This window comes from Coregonus lavaretus, assembly GCF_964263955.1.
Source record: "Coregonus lavaretus genome assembly, chromosome: 1".
Lineage (NCBI taxonomy): Eukaryota > Metazoa > Chordata > Actinopteri > Salmoniformes > Salmonidae > Coregonus > Coregonus lavaretus.
This window is the reverse complement of record NC_139988.1, coordinates 29,248,528-29,264,611: the sequence shown is the minus strand read 5'-3', so window position 1 is coordinate 29,264,611 and position 16,084 is coordinate 29,248,528. Positions and strand designations below refer to the sequence as shown.

The 16,084-nt window shown below is 42.3% G+C and overlaps 1 protein-coding gene across 1 annotated transcript in view; it reads left to right on the top strand.

Annotated features, from left to right (window-relative positions):
- Positions 1-16,084, top strand: part of LOC311134707 (transmembrane protein 150A-like) — a 106,313-nt gene that overhangs the window by 71,007 nt on the left and 19,222 nt on the right. The window contains exon 6 of the mRNA XM_084168476.1: positions 9,784-9,911. Within this exon, the coding sequence (XP_084024602.1) occupies positions 9,784-9,911 (128 nt within the window). The remainder of the gene's footprint in view (positions 1-9,783; positions 9,912-16,084) is intronic.

The following is a 16,084-nucleotide window of genomic DNA, read 5'->3' as shown; positions in this document are numbered from 1 at the left end:
ACTTTTTGGTAAAAACTCAACTCGTCGGGTTTGGAGGACAAAGAATGCTGAGTTGCATCCAAAGAACACCATACCTACTGTGAAGCATGGGGGTGGAAACATCATGCTTTGGGGCTGTTTTTCTGCAAAGGGACCAGGACGACTGATCCGTGTAAAGGAAAGAATGAATGGGGCCATGTATCGTGAGATTTTGAGTGAAAACCTCCTTCCATCAGCAAGGGCATTGAAGATGAAACGTGGCTGGGTCTTTCAGCATGACAATGATCCCAAACACACCGCCCGGGCAATGAAGGAGTGGCTTCGTAAGAAGCATTTCAAGGTCCTGGAGTGGCCTAGCCAGTCTCCAGATCTCAACCCCATAGAAAATCTTTGGAGGGAGTTGAAAGTCTGTGTTGCCCAGCGACAGCCCCAAAACATCACTGCTCTAGAGGAGATCTGCATGGAGGAATGGGCCAAAATACCAGCAACAGTGTGTGAAAACCTTGTGAAGACTTACAGAAAACATTTGACCTGTGTCATTACCAACAAAGGGTATATAACAAAGTATTGAGAAACTTTTGTTATTGACCAAATACTTATTTTCCACCATAATTTGAAAATAAATTCATTAAAAATCCTACAATGTGATTTTCTGGATTTTATTCCCTTATTTTGTCTGTCATAGTTGACGTGTACCTATGATGAAAATTACAGGCCTCTCTCATCTTTTTAAGTGGGAGAACTTGCACAATTGGTGGCTGACTAAATACTTTTTTTCCCCACTGTACACTACCGTTCAAAAGTTTGGGGTCACTTAGAAATGTCCTTGTTTTCGAAAGAAAAGCAATTTTTTTGTCCATTAAAATAACATCAAATTTATCAGAAATACAGTGTAGACATTGTTAATGTTTTAAATGGCTATTGTAGCTGGAAACGGCTGATTTTTAATGGAATATCTACATAGGTAAGTCTTCACCCGTAGCACTGACGTCTGTAGCCATGAAGTGCTTTGAAAGACTGGTCATGGCTCACATCAACAGCATAATCCCAGAAACCCTAGACCCACTCCAATTTGCATACCGCCCCAACAGATCCACAGATGATGCAATCTCTATCGCACTCCACACTGCCCTTTCCCACCTGGACAAGAGGAACACCTACGTGAGAATGCTATTCATTGACTACAGCTCAGCATTCAACACCATAGTGCCCTCTAAGCTCATCACTAAGCTAAGGATCCTGGGACTAAACACCTCCCTCTGCAACTGGATCCTGGACTTCCTGACGGGCCGCCCCCAGGTGGTAAGGGTAGGTAACAACACATCTGCCACACTGATCCTCAACACGGGGGCCCCTCAGGGGTGCGTGCTCAGTCCCCTCCTGTACTCTCTGTTCACCCATGACTGCATGGCCAGGCACGACTCCAACACCATCATTAAGTTTGCCGATGACACAACAGTGGTAGGCCTGATCACCGACAACGATGAGACAGCCTATAGGGAGGAGGTCAGAGATCTGGCCGTGTGGTGCCAGGACAACAACCTCTCCCTCAACGTGACCAAGACAAAGGAGATGATTGTGGACTACAGGAAAAAAAAGAGGACTGAGCACGCCCCCATTCTCATCGACGGGGCTGTAGTGGAACAGGTTGAGAGCTTCAAGTTCCTTGGTGTCCACATCACCAACGAACTATCATGGTCCAAACACACCAAGACAGTCGTGAAGAGGGCACGACAAAGCCTATTCCCCCTCAGGAGACTAAAAAGATTTGGCATGGGTCCTCAGATCCTCAAAAAATTCTACAGCTGCACCATCGAGAGCATCCTGACTGGTTGCATCACCGCCTGGTATGGCAACTGCTTGGCCTCTGACCGCAAGGCACTACAGAGGGTAGTGCGTACGGCCCAGTACATCACTGGGGCAAAGCTCCCTGCCATCCAGGACCTCTATACCAGGCGGTGTCAGAGGAAGGCCCTCAAAATTGTCAAAGACTCCAGCCACCCTAGTCATAGACTGTTCTCTCTGCTACCGCACGGCAAGCGGTACCGGAGTGCCAAGTCTAGGTCCAAAAGACTTCTCAACAGCTTCTACCCCCAAGCCATAAGACTCCTGAACAGCTAATCATGGCTACCCGGACTATTTGCACTGCCCCCCCACCCCATCCTTTTTACGCTGCTGCTACTCTGTTAAGTATTTATGCATAGTCACTTTAACTCTACCCACATGTACATATTACCTCAACTACCTCAACTAGCCGGTGCCCCCGCACATTGACTATGCAACGGTACCCCCCTGTATATATAGCCTCCCTACTGTCACTTTATTTTACTGTATATATAGCCTCCCTACTGTCACTTTATTTTACTTCTGCTCTTTTTTTCTCAACACTTTTTTGTTGTTTTATTCTTACTTTTTTTGTTGAAAATAAATGCACTGTTGGTTAAGGGCTGTAAGTAAGCATTTCACTGTAAGTCTGCACCTGTTGTATTCGGCGCATGTGACCAATAAAATTTGATTTGATTTGATTAGGTATACAGAGGCCCATTAACAGCAACCATCAGTCCTGTGTTCCAATGGTTTCAGAAGAAAGTTATTTGTTTCTGGCCATTTTGAGCCTGTAATCGAACCCACAATTGCTGATGCTCCAGATACTCAACTAGTCTCAAGAATGCCAGTTTAATTGCTTCTTTAATCAGCACAACAGTTTTCAGCTGTGCTAACATAATTGCAAAAGGGTTTTCTAATGATCAATTAGCCTTTTAAAATAATAAACTTGGATTAGCAAACACAACGTGCCATTGGAACACAGGACTGATGGTTGCTGATAATTGGCCTCTGTACGCTTATGTAGATATTCCATTAAAAATCAGCAGTTTCCAGCTACAATAGCCATTTACAACATTAACCATGTCTACACTGTATTTCGGATCAATTTGATGTTATTTTATAGGACAAAAAAATTGCTTTTCTTTCGAAAACAAGGACATTTCTAAGTGACCCCAAACTTTTGAACGGTAGTGTATATTTAAAAAAAGTATAGTAAATCAATATACCATCACAATAAATCCATGATTTATTTTAGTCCGGTCTAAAGAAACATTATGATATGAAGAAAATATTTTTCAGAAGAACAGTTGGCCTACTGTACAGTGCATTCAGAAAGTATTCAGACTCCTTTACTTTTTCCACATTTTGTTAAGTTACAGCATTATTCTGAAATGGATTAATGGATTTTCCTCATCAATCTACACAACATACCCCATAATGACAAAGCAAAAACAAGTTTCTAGATTTTTTTGCGAATTTATAAAAAAATACCAGGAAATATCAAATTTACATAAGTATTCAGACCCTTTTACTCAGTACTTTGTTGGAATACCTTTGGCAGCGATTACAGCCTCGAGTCTTCTTGGGTATGACGCTACAAGCTTGGAAAATAAAATAAAATTGTATTTGTCACATACGCCGAATACAACGGGTGTAGACCTTACCGTGAAATGCTTACTTACAAGCCCTTAACCAACAATGCAGTTAAATAAATAGAGTAAAGAAAGTATTTGCTAAATAAAATAAAGTAAAAAATTAAATTAAAAGTAACACAATAAGATTACATAACAATTACGAGGGGGTACCGGTACCGAATCAATGTGCGGGGGTACAGGTTAGTCGAGGTAATTTGTACATATAGGTAGGGGTAATCCGTCTGGCCCCGTGGCCTTGTGAATGTTGACCTGTTTAAAGGTCTTGCTCACATCGGCTACGGAAAGCGTGATCACACAGTCGTCCGGAAAAGCTGGTGCTCTCATGCATGCTTCAGTGTTGCTTGCCTTGAAGCGAGCATAAAAGGCATTTAGCTCGTCTGGTCGGCTCGCACCACTGGGCAGCTCGCGGCTGGGTTTCCCTTTGTAGTCCGTAATAGTTTGCAAGCCCTGCCACATCCGACATCTGACGGAACACCTGTATTTCGGGAGTTTCTCCCATTCTTCTCTGCAGATCCTCTCAAGCTCTGTCAGGTTGGATGGGGAGAGTCGCTGCACAGCTATTTTCAGGTCTCTCCAGAGATTTTAGATCGGGTTGAAGTCCGGGCTCTGGCTGGGCCACTCAAGGACATTCAGAGACTTGTCCTGAAGCCACTCCAGCGTTGACTTGGCTGTGTGCTTGGGTGTCGTTGTCCTGTTGGAAGTGAACATTCGCCCCAGTCTGAGGTCCTGAGCGCTCTGGAGCAGGTTTTCATCAAGGATTTCTCTGTACTTTGCTCTGTTCATCTTTCCCTCGATCCTGACTGGTCTCCCAGTCCCTGCCGCTGAAAAACATCCCCACAGCATGATGCTGCCACCACCATGCTTCACCGTAGAGATGGTGTCAGGTTTCCTCCAGACGTGACGCTTAGCATTCAGGCCAAAGAGTTCAATCTTGGTTTCATCAGACCAGAGAATCTTGTTTCTCATGGTCTGAGAGTCCTTTAGGTGCCTTTTACTGAGTAGTGGCTTCCGTCTCGCCACTCCCTTAAAGGCCTGATTGGTGGAGTGCTGCAGAGATGGTTGTCCTTCTGGAAGGTTCTCCCATCCCAACAGACGAACTCGGTAGCTCTGTCAGTGACCATCGGGTTCTTGGTTCACCTCCCTGACCAAGGCCCTTCTCCCCCCGATTGCTCAGTTTGGCCGGGCGGCCAGCTCTAGGAAGAGTCTTGGTGGTTCCAAACTGCTTCCATTTAAGAATGATGGAGGCCACTGTCTTCTTGGGGACCTTCAATACTTCAGACATTTGTTGGTACCCTTCCCCAGATCTGTGCCTCAAAACAATCCTGTCTCGGAGCTCTACATACAATTCCTTCGACCTCATGGCTTGGTTTCTGCTCTGACATGCACTGTCAACTGTGGGACCTTATATAGACAGGTGTGTGCCTTTCCAAATCATGTCCAATCAGTTGAATTTACCACAGGTGGACTCCAATCAAGTTGTAGATACATCTCAAAGATGGTCAATGGAAACAGGATGCACCTGAGCTCAATTTCGAGTCTCATCGCAAAGTCTCTGAATAGTTATGTAAAAAAGTTATTTCCGTTTTTAAAAATACATTTGCATACATTTCTAAAAACTGGTTTTTGCTTTGTCATTATGGGGTATTGTGTGTAGATTGATGAGGACATTTTTTTATTTGATCTATTTTAGATTAAGGCTGTAATGTAACAACATGTGGAAAAAGGAATGAGTCTGAATACTTTCCGAATGCGCTGTATGTTAACTGGCTATGCTCCACGTCATAGGCTGTAGGCTTTTTCATTTAGCTGACGAGATATGCTTATAATTCTCATGCCATTATTTATTTTTATTGGATTTTATAGTGAGAAGAATATAATTGAACTTAGCTGAATAAAATAGAAAGGATATTTTTCCCATTCCGGAGCAAGTGCGCATATGAAGTGGCTATGTTGCGTGTAAAAGTGATAATTTGAAACAGGTCCTATACGGTAGATTTAGAGTTATTTGGCAACTTTAGTTGTGAATGATACACACCTTAGATTGTCTTAGAAGTTGCATGATGTGACTATAGGCTGTTGATGATTTGAGAAAGTTGCAAAAAAAGCTTGCGCTCTGTTCCTTGCCTCAGGCTGCAGAGCTGTTCTCTCATCAAGTGATCATATTTTCACCCATCAGACTATTCTCATTTTAATCTTGTCTTTACTAATATGTACAATTTGTTTCGATTTAGAATGGCCCATTATCAAATTGGCAGGAACAGGGGCAGGGGAAAAATACATGTAATCTATATGCACTCGAATAGCGAATGAAGGCTGTGCACTTTCTCACCGGTCCATTTTTTAAATGATGCCTGGTTAGGCTACTTCGGTTTTATAGTGGGGATGTTCTTAATATGAGCAGCTGAGAAAAATAAATTTAAGAACACTTATTTCACTCCACCCATCAACCCCTGAGGAGCATGCTCTCGTTACGCAACTTGGTGTCCACATCACCAACAAACTAACATGGTCCAAGCACACCAAGACAGTCGTGAAGAGGGCACGACAAAACCTATTCCCCCTAAGGAGACTGAAAAGAGTTGGCATGGGTCCTCAGATCCTCAAAAGGTTCTACAGCTGCACCATCGAGAGCATCCTGACTGGTTGCATCACTGCCTGGTATGGCAACTGCTCGGCCTCAGACCGCAAGGCACTACAGAGGGTAGTGCGTACGGCCCAGTACATCACTGGGGCCAAGCTTCCTGCCATCCAGGACCTCTATACCAGGCGGTGTCAGAGGAAGGCCCTAAAAATTGTCAGCCACCCTAGTCATAGACTGTTCTCTCCGCTACTGCACGGCAAGCGGTACCGGAGCGCCAAGTCTAGGTCCAAGAGGCTTCTAAACAGCTTCTACCCCCAAGCCATAAGACTCCTGAACATCTAATCAAATGGCTACCCAGACTATTTCCATTTTACTGCTGCTCTTTAATGATTTGTTACTTTTATTTCGTATTATTTTATATTGTATATTTTAGTGATTTTTTTTTGTGTATTCTTTCTTAAAACTGCATTGTTGGTTAAGGGCTTGTAAGTAAGCATTTCACTGTAAGGTCTACACCTGTTGTATTCGGCGCATGTGACAAATAACATTTGATTTGATTTGAGGTAATATTCCGCCCAAACTCTGTATGCCATGAGCTCTCCAACCCTGTTCCTGCAACTACCAAGTGCTTAAGTTGGCAAACCAAGTGAACTCTGTTCAGGAACAACAACAGTAACATGTTTTCGCAACAACACATATTTTACTAAACTGTTGACAGCCCCTCTGCACGCTCGAGAAAGGAATAAAGGAGAGAGAGGAGGAGATGGTAAAGCATGGTGGTGAGATATTCTGTATAGTTAAAGGTAATGTGTCACCCAATTAATTATAAAAATATAAAAAATTCCCTATTACTAGGCTATTCAAAATCAAATATAAATTCACTAAAATTGTAAGCTACCTGCAAGCCACCCTGCATATACTGTACATTTTCTCCCAGACTCCTGGATAGAAATGGTGGCGCGTAGCCTAAGGTAACCAGTCCATACAGTATGCATATTAATACAGTTAATTACTCAAATTTGTTTAATTTTGGAGTATAGGCTAGACCAATTAATGTTTTATGTTTTTCTGCCATGTGTAATATGCGGTAGGCTATGTATTGTATAACGGCACAATCATTATTTTAATTCAGTTTTTTTTCCGGACTTTGGCTCATAAGCCTATTCGTATGCATAAGCTCTAATATGCGTATGGTGATTTTGAATTAATCATCACCTTAGAAAGCGCTGTCCATTTTGTTGTGTTAGTCTTTGAAACAACATCCACAATTACCATGTTTTACACTCAGTTTCAACCTGCTGTTGAACTTTCTTCAAATTGATCATCACAGTGATAATAATATAATAATAATAATATGCCATTTAGCAGACGCTTTTATCCAAAGCGACTTACAGTCAAGATGTGAGTTTTAAAAGCGCATACTGTTTTGATGATAAGTGTTTGATGTGATTTTTGAGGCATTTGCATGATGTCAGATTGGTTAGAGGGACAATAGAGCCCTCTATGTCCTGATGGTCGTTAGCAAATTGGGTAATACCAAAGCATGTCCAGAGTGCATAAGAGGAGATTACCGTGACTCAACGGTTACGTGGAATTTTACTGCGGTCATGACCCCTGACTGCCGGTGTGGCGGTAATACGGTCACCGCAACAGCCCTAGGAAGGTGCGCATGAGAGTGGATCGGACAAAGGATCGGACACAGGATGTGACCTGTTAGACTTGCACCTGCCTCTGTGGATGACCGTGGAAGATATTCCATCCAGAGCCGTCAATAGGCTAACTGAAATGTTTTGTTGTTTTAAGAGCGTCTTTGAGATTCTTGCTGTAATGGAAAGCTCTATACAAATGAAATATACAGTGAGGGAAAAAAAGTATTTGATCCCCTGCTGATTTTGTACGTTTGCCCACTGACAAAGAAATGATCAGTCTATAATTTTAATGGTAGGTTTATTTGAACAGTGAGAGACAGAATAACAACAAAAAAATCCAGAAAAACGCATGTCAAAAATGTTAAACATTTATTTGCATTTTAATGAGGGAAATAAGTATTTGACCCCCTCTCAATCAGAAAGATTTCTGGCTCCCAGGTGTCTTTTATACAGGTAACGAGCTGAGATTAGGAGCGCACTCTTAAATGGAGTGCTCCTAATCTCAGTTTGTTACCTGTATAAAAGACACCTGTCCACAGAAGCAATCAATCAATCAGATTCCAAACTCTCCACCATGGCCAAGAACAAAGAGCTCTCCAAGGATGTCAGGGACAAGATTGTAGACCTACACAAGGCTGGAATGGGCTACAAGACCATCGCCAAGCAGCTTGGTGAGAAGGTGACAACAGTTGGTGTGATTATTCGCAAATGGAAGAAACACAAAATAACTGTCAATCTCCCTCGGGCCTGGGGCTCCATGCACGATCTCACCTCGTGGAGTTGCAATGATAATGAGAACGGTGAGGAATCAGAGATCCCATTGTCCTTGGTAGAGTTTCTGGTCGTAGTGGGGGTTAGATGGATACTTCAGATGTACCAGCGGTTGTCTGAGAGGGATTGTCCTTCCCAACTCGTGTCTTTAGTGAAAGTTCTCTAGACGACTACACATGCCAGCTGCAGACTGAAATGATAAGGTCTAGTGCATTGTCTTCTTCTTCACCTCGTGTAGAGGTTGACAGTTTCAGAGTTTCTCCATTTCAAACGTTTGGACTAACATCTCACGTTTTCTGGTCTTTCTGGTCTAACCATTTTGTAACGTGTAGCTTCAGCTTCACACTTCTTGGTCTTGTAGAAATTCAACAATTTGCAACATCCGGCTTATACTGTAGTATGCTTGGTCTTCCTTTGGTAATTGTAGTTTTAAACCATTTTGTAACATTTAGCTCAGGCTTCACGTCTGCTGGTCTTGTAGAAATTCAACCATTTGCAACGTTTAGCTCACGCTTCACGTCTGCTGGTCTAATGTTAATTTGTTTTTCAAGGCTTTTTATGCACTAGGGGTAAAAGGGGCGTTCCATCATGTTTGTGCTCATCTGGTAGTGGCCACTGACTGAGAACAAAAAAATATGGAAACAATAATCTCATCTAGAATGCTAAAATCACATTGTTATCTTCACAAAAGTATTATTATACTTAATCATTTGTTTAATACAACAATTAGATGCAAACCTCATAACTGGGGAGTGTACACCCCCGGAGATACAGTTATGTTGTTCCACCGTCTTTAATGACATCACAACATAGTAACGAATTTGACATGATTGTTCTTTAAGTCGCCACCGACCATTTCCCACATTATTTTAAGTAGGAATACTGTTTCATTATCCACTTTTGGATGTTGGAGTCTTGGCGGGAAGACTTCCTTTGTCTCACAGGGAAATTCCCTCTCCCAATACTGCATTTACGACCGGTCAACAAACTGGCCCCCAGGAGAGGGGTGTTCAAATCTTTGCCTAGCCGGCATCTTTGATCCTCAGCCCATGAGGGCAAGTCATGACATTGGGCATAAAAAAAAGGTTTGAAACAGGGAGGCACTACCTGGAATTGTCGGAGTGAAAATGTTTGTTTTCCGCTGCCATTTTTTTGTTTGGGGGGGTGGGTTTACCTTGGCATTTTCTAATAACCATGACCCAAGCGTCTCAGCTTAGGGTCAAGACAATGTAGGGCTGCACAATTAATACAATATTTCTCTCTCTCTCCCCCTCCCTCTGTCTCTCACTCTCTCTCTCTCGCTCTTTCTCTCTTTCCATAGTGATGGTGATAGTCCTCCTGCGTTATGCCCATGTGATAGAGAAGCATCAGAACTGTGTGTTGAACACAGCGGGCCTGTCCACTGGCTGGATCTGTGCTGCAGGACTCATCATGGTCGGCAACTTCCAGGTACGTACAGTTCCTTCAGAAAGTATTCATACCCCTTAACCTTTTCCACATTTACCTCATAATGTCAAAGTGGAATTATGTTTTTATATATATTTTTTCAAATTAATATAAAATGAAAGGCTGATATGTCTTGAGTCAATAAGTATTCAACCCATTTGTTATGGCAAGCCTAAATAAGTTCAGGAGTAAAAATGTGCTTAACAAGTCACATAATAAGTTGCATGGACTCACTCTGTGTGTAATAATAGTGTTTAACATGTTTTTGAAACACTACCTCATCTCTGTACCCCACACATTCGATTACCTGTAAGGTCCCTCAGTTGAGCAGTGAATTTCAAACACAGATTCAACCTCAAAGACCAGGGAGGTTTTCCAATGCCTCACAAAGAAGGGCACCTATTGGTAAGTAGGTAAAAATAAAAGAAGCAGACATTGAATATCCCTTTGAGCATGTCGAAGTTATTAATTACACTTTGGATGGTGTATCAATACACCCAGTCACTACAAAGATACAGGCGTCTTTCCTAATGCAGTTGCCGGAGAGGAAGGAAAACGCTCAGGGATTTCACCATGAGGCCAATGGTGACTTTACAGTTAGAGTTTATTGGCTGAGAAAACTGAGGATGGATCAACAACATTGTATTTACTCCACAATACTAACCTAAATGACAGAGTGAAAGAAGGAAGCCTTGTACAATACAATACAAATATTCCAAAACATGCATCCTGTTTGCAATAAGGCACTAAAGTAAAACTGCTACAAATGTGGCAAAGAAATGAACTTTATGTCCTGGATACAAAGCGTTATGCTTGGGGCAAACACAACACATCACTGAGTACCACTCTTCATATTTTCAAGCATGGTGGTGGCTGCATCATGTTATCGGTATGCTTGTCATCGGCAAGGACTAGGGAGTTTTTTTAGGATAAAAAGAAACGTAATAGAGCTAAGGACAGGCAAAATCCTGGAGGAAAACCTGCTTTCCAACAGACACAGGGAGACAAATTCACCTTTCAGCAGGACAATAACCTAAAACACAAGGCCAAATATACACTGGTGTTGCTTACCAATATTACATTGAATGTTCCTGAGTGGCCTAGTTACAGTTTTGACTTACATCGGCTTGAAAATCTATGGCAAGACTTGAAAATGGCTGTCTAGCAATGATCAACAACCAACTTGACAGAGTTTGAAGAATTTAAAAATAATAATGTGCAAATATTGTACAATCCAGGTGTGCAAATCTCTTAGAGACTTACCCAGAAAGACTTGCAGCTGCAATCACTGCCAAAAGTGACTCTAACATGTATTGACTCAGGGGTGTGAATACTTATGTAAATGAGTTATTTCTGTATATCATTTACAATAAATGTGCAAAAATGTCTAACAACATGTTTTCACTTTTGTCATTATGAGGTATTGTGTGTAGATGGGTGAGAATAATCAATTTAATCCATTTTAAATTCAGGCTGTAACACAACAAAATGTGGAAGAAGTCAAGGGGTATGAATACTTTCTGACGGCAACGCAACACTGTTCGACAACTAATTCACACACGTTTTACAACTGTTTTGCATAGCACCAGGTACATACGTTCAGCAACGCAACATTGTTCCACAACTGTTTCACAACTCTACATGGCTGTTTGACATAGCACAAGGTAGTTCAGCAATGCAACACTGTTCCACAACTACAGTGCATTCGGAAAGTATTCAGACCCCTTGACTTTTTCCACATTTTGTTAGGTTACAGCCTTATTCTAAAATGGATTAAGTCGTTTTTTTCCCTCATCAATCTACACACAATACCCCATAATGACAAAGCAAAAACAGGTTTTTAGAAATTTTTGCAAATTTATAAAAAAATAAAATAATGTAATATCACATTTACTTAAGTATTCAAACCCTTTACTCAGTACTTTGTTGAAGCACCTTTGGCAGCGATTACAGCCTAGAGTCTTCTTGGGTATGACACTACAAGCTTGGCACACCTGTATTTGGGGAGTTTCTCCCATTCTTCTCTGCAGATCCTCTCAAGCTCTGTCAGTTGGATGGGGAGCGTCACTGCACAGCTATTTTCAGGTCTCTCCAGAGAAGTCTGGGCTCTGGCTGGGCCACTCAAGGACATTCAGAGACTTGTCCCGAAGCCACGCCTGCATTGTCTTGGCTGTGTGCTTAGGATCGTTGTCCTGTTGGAAGGTGAACCTTTGCCCCACTCTGAGGTCCTGAGCGCTCTGGAGCAGGTTTTCATCAAGGATCTCTCTGTACTTTGCTCCGTTCAACTTTCCCTGGTCTCCCAGTCCCTGCCGCTGAAAAACATCCCCACAGCATTATGTTGCCACCACCATGCTTCACCGTAGAGATGGTGCCAGGTTTCCTTCAGACGTGACGTTTGGCATTCAGGCCAAATATTTCAATCTTGGTTTCATCAGACCAGAGAATCTTGTTTCTCATGATCTGAGAGTCCTTTAGGTGCCTTTTGGCAAACTCCAAGCAGGCTGTCATGTGCCTTTTACTGAGGAGTTGCTTCCGTCTGGCCACTGTACCATAAAGGCCTGATATGTGGAGTGCTGCAGAGATGGTTGTCCTTCTGGAGGGTTCTCCCATCTCCTCAGAGGAACTCTGGAGCTCTGTCAGTGACCATCGGGTTCTTGGTCACCTCTCTGACTAAGGCCCTTCTCCCCCGATTGCTCAGTTTGGCCGTGCGGCCAGCTCTAGGAAGAGTCTTGGTGGTTCCAAACTTCTTCCATTTAAGAATGATGGAGGCCACTGTGTTCTTGGGGACCTTCAATGGTACCCTTCCCCAGATCTGTGCCTTGACCCAATCCTGTCTCAGAGCTCTACGGACAAACATTTCTAATAACCAGTTTTCGCTTCATCATTATGGGTTGTTGTGTGTAGATTGATTAGATGTTTTTTTTTTTTACTCAATCCATTTTAGAATAAGGCTGTAACATAACAAAATGTGAAGGGGTCTGAATACTTTCCGAATGTATTGTATTTCACAAAGGTTTTACAACGGTTTCACATAGCACAATGGTGTCACAGCACCACATCATGAGAGGATCTATGCTAGTTCATCCGCAATAGTTTGACAGCCGATTCACTCCTCAAAGGTGGTCTCAAGTTGAGTTTAGTCCAGTTTTTCACAACATCTGTTGTGTAGGTCTCAATCAGGAGAAATCTGTGATGGATACAACCTGGCTTGGCACCAATGTTCCCTCTAAGCTGCCGCACAGAAGAAATGCTAGGCCACGCAGAGACGCAAGAGATTGAACTTCACTGAGTTCACCCCATTAGTTTGCACTATATACACTACATGAGTATGTAAAAGTATGTAGACATCTGCTCGTCGAACATTTCATTCCAAAATCATGGGCATTAAAATTGAGTTAGTCCCCCCTTTGCTGCTATAACAGCCTCCACTCTTCTGGGAAGGCTTTCCACTAGATGTCGGAACATTGCTGCGGGGACTTGCTTCCATTCATCCACAAGAGCATTAGTGAGGTCGGGCACTGATGTTGATCGATTAGGCCTGGCTAACAGTCGGCGTTCCAATTCATCCCTAAGGTGTTCGATGGGGTTGAGATCAGGGATCTGTGCAGGCCAGTCAAGTTCTTCCACACCAATCTCGACAAACCATTTCTGTATGGAGCTAGCTTTGTGCATGGGGGGCCTTGTCATGCTGAAACAGGAAAGAGCCTTCTCCAAACTGTTGTCACAAAGTTGGAAGCACAGAATTGTCTAAAATGGCATTTTATTCTGAAGCGTTAATATTTCCATTATTCCTCCTCCACCAAACTTTACAGTTGGCTCTATTCATTGGGGCAGGTAGCTTTCTCTCCACCAAACCCAGATTCGTCCTTCAGAATGCCAGATGGTGAAGCATGATTCATCACTCCAGAGAACGCGTTTCCACTGCTCCAGAGTACAGTGGCGGCAAGCTTTACACTACTCCAGCCGACATTTGGCATTGCGCATGGTGATCTTAGGCTTGTGTGCGGCTGCTCAGCCATGGAAACCCATTTCATTAAGCTCCCGACAAGCAGTTCTTGTGCTGACGTTACTTCCAGAGGCAGTTTGGAACTCAGTAGTGACTGTTGCAACCGAGGACAGACGATTTTTCGATTGTATTTTGTAAAGTCGTTTCTTGCATCATACAAAACAATACAATGTAATTTACAGTAACCTATTTGGCCCATGGTGTAACAAACCAAGTAAAAAATCATACATTTATGTCATTCATAATATTAAAACGTTTGTAAAAGTCTCATGCAATGTAGGCCTGCATTGAACACCACATATAGGCTACTGTAGGATATAGCATAGAAATCAAAAGCTATTTCCACGTGAAAATGTTATGGGATTTGCTCCGTTGGTTTTGTTGGTATGCCTACATTATGCTCAAATAGCCACAATTGCCTATTGGCTACTGTCTAAAACTGTAATGGTACAGCTTCATTGTGCACTGTAAACGCGGAAGTTGCACAAAATTCTCACAACGTTCAAGTTTCCGCTCACAATACCTAAAATGTGCCTAAAAGACCTAAAATTTACCTAATATCCCCCCACCCCCCCTATTCTTCCACTCGTCCGCTCCTCCCAACCCTTCACTCATCTGTCCTCCCCTCTCCACCTCTCCTCCGTTGCCCCAACCCTTCTCTTTTCTCTTCTCCTGTCCTCTCCTCTCTACCTCACCTCTGACTGTTACATTCCAGATCTGCTTCATGTTGTAGTTATGGACCACTCACATACCGGAACACACACACTTTGGTTGTTCAGGACTGAGTTTCTGCAATTTTAGATATTTAGAACCTTGGCTCAGTGCCTGGACTTTAAACTGTGTGTGTGAGTGCGTGCATGTCTCCGTGCATGCATGGTACTGGGGCCAAGGCTGGGACATACATTTTTGGTACTATAGGAGGGTTGCCGGCGAGATTAGGGTGTGGGTCTTAAAAAAACGTTGTTCAGTACATTAGGCCTTGGCGGCAGTCATAGCAACAGTTTTGCTATGTAGAGGGACTTTCGGCAAAGGCCAATATTGGCCGATATCGGCCCGATACAGTATATCTGTATTCCCAGTCATGTGAAATCCATAGGTTAGGGCCCAATAAACTCTGTAACTGTTTTATAGTCACCATTGGCCTCATGGTGAAATGCCTGTTCCGTTTCCTTCCTCTCCGGCAACTGAGTTAGGAAGGATGCCTGTATCTTTGTCGTGACTGGGTGTATTGATACACCATCCAAAGTGTAATTAATAAATTCACCATGCTCAAAGAGAAATTCAATGTCTGCTTTTAAAAATAAAGAATAGATCTACGAATAGGTGCCGTTCTTTGTGAGGCATTGGAAAACCTCCTTGGTCTTTGTGGTTGAATCTGTGTTTGAAATGTACTGTTCGACTGAGAGACCTTACAGATAATTGTATATGTGGGGTACAGAGATGAGGTAGTCATTAAAAAATCATGTTAAACACTATTATTGCACACAGAGTGAGTCCATGCAAGTTATTATGTGACTTGATAAGCACATTATTTAGGCTTGCCATAACAAATGGGTTGAATACTTATTGACTCAAGACATTTCAGCTTTTCATTTTTGTATTAATTTGTAAACATTTCTAAAAACATAATTCCACTTTGACATTGTGGGGTATTGTGTGTAGGCCAGTGAGACAAAATCTCAATTTAATCCATTTTAAATATGAAAAAGCAACTTTTCCTGATCACGGAAAATGACTAATAATACTAGTTTCATAAGCATCCATGATCACAAATCATGACGTTATGTTGGACCCATTTGCATTGAATAGATGAATAGATGGAGTGATGCTTACTGTATATGCACATTTTATTGATCAGTTGATGGGCTAATATGTCCCAAATGGACGGCTACAGATTGTAGGAGCCATTTTAGCTTGTTTATGTGTTGTGTATATGTTGTCTGTCAAGGGTTATTTTAACTTGTTTTGTACTCTAGAGGGCACTTGTTGGGGTCATGGGTCACTAGTCACGTGTGTATGTACAGTGCATTCGGAAAGTATTCAGACCGCTTGACTTTATCCACGTTTTGTTACGTTACAGCCATATTCTAAAATTGATATTTTATTTATTCTCACCAATCTACACACAATACCCCATAAAGACAAAGCGAAAACAGGTTTTTACAAATTT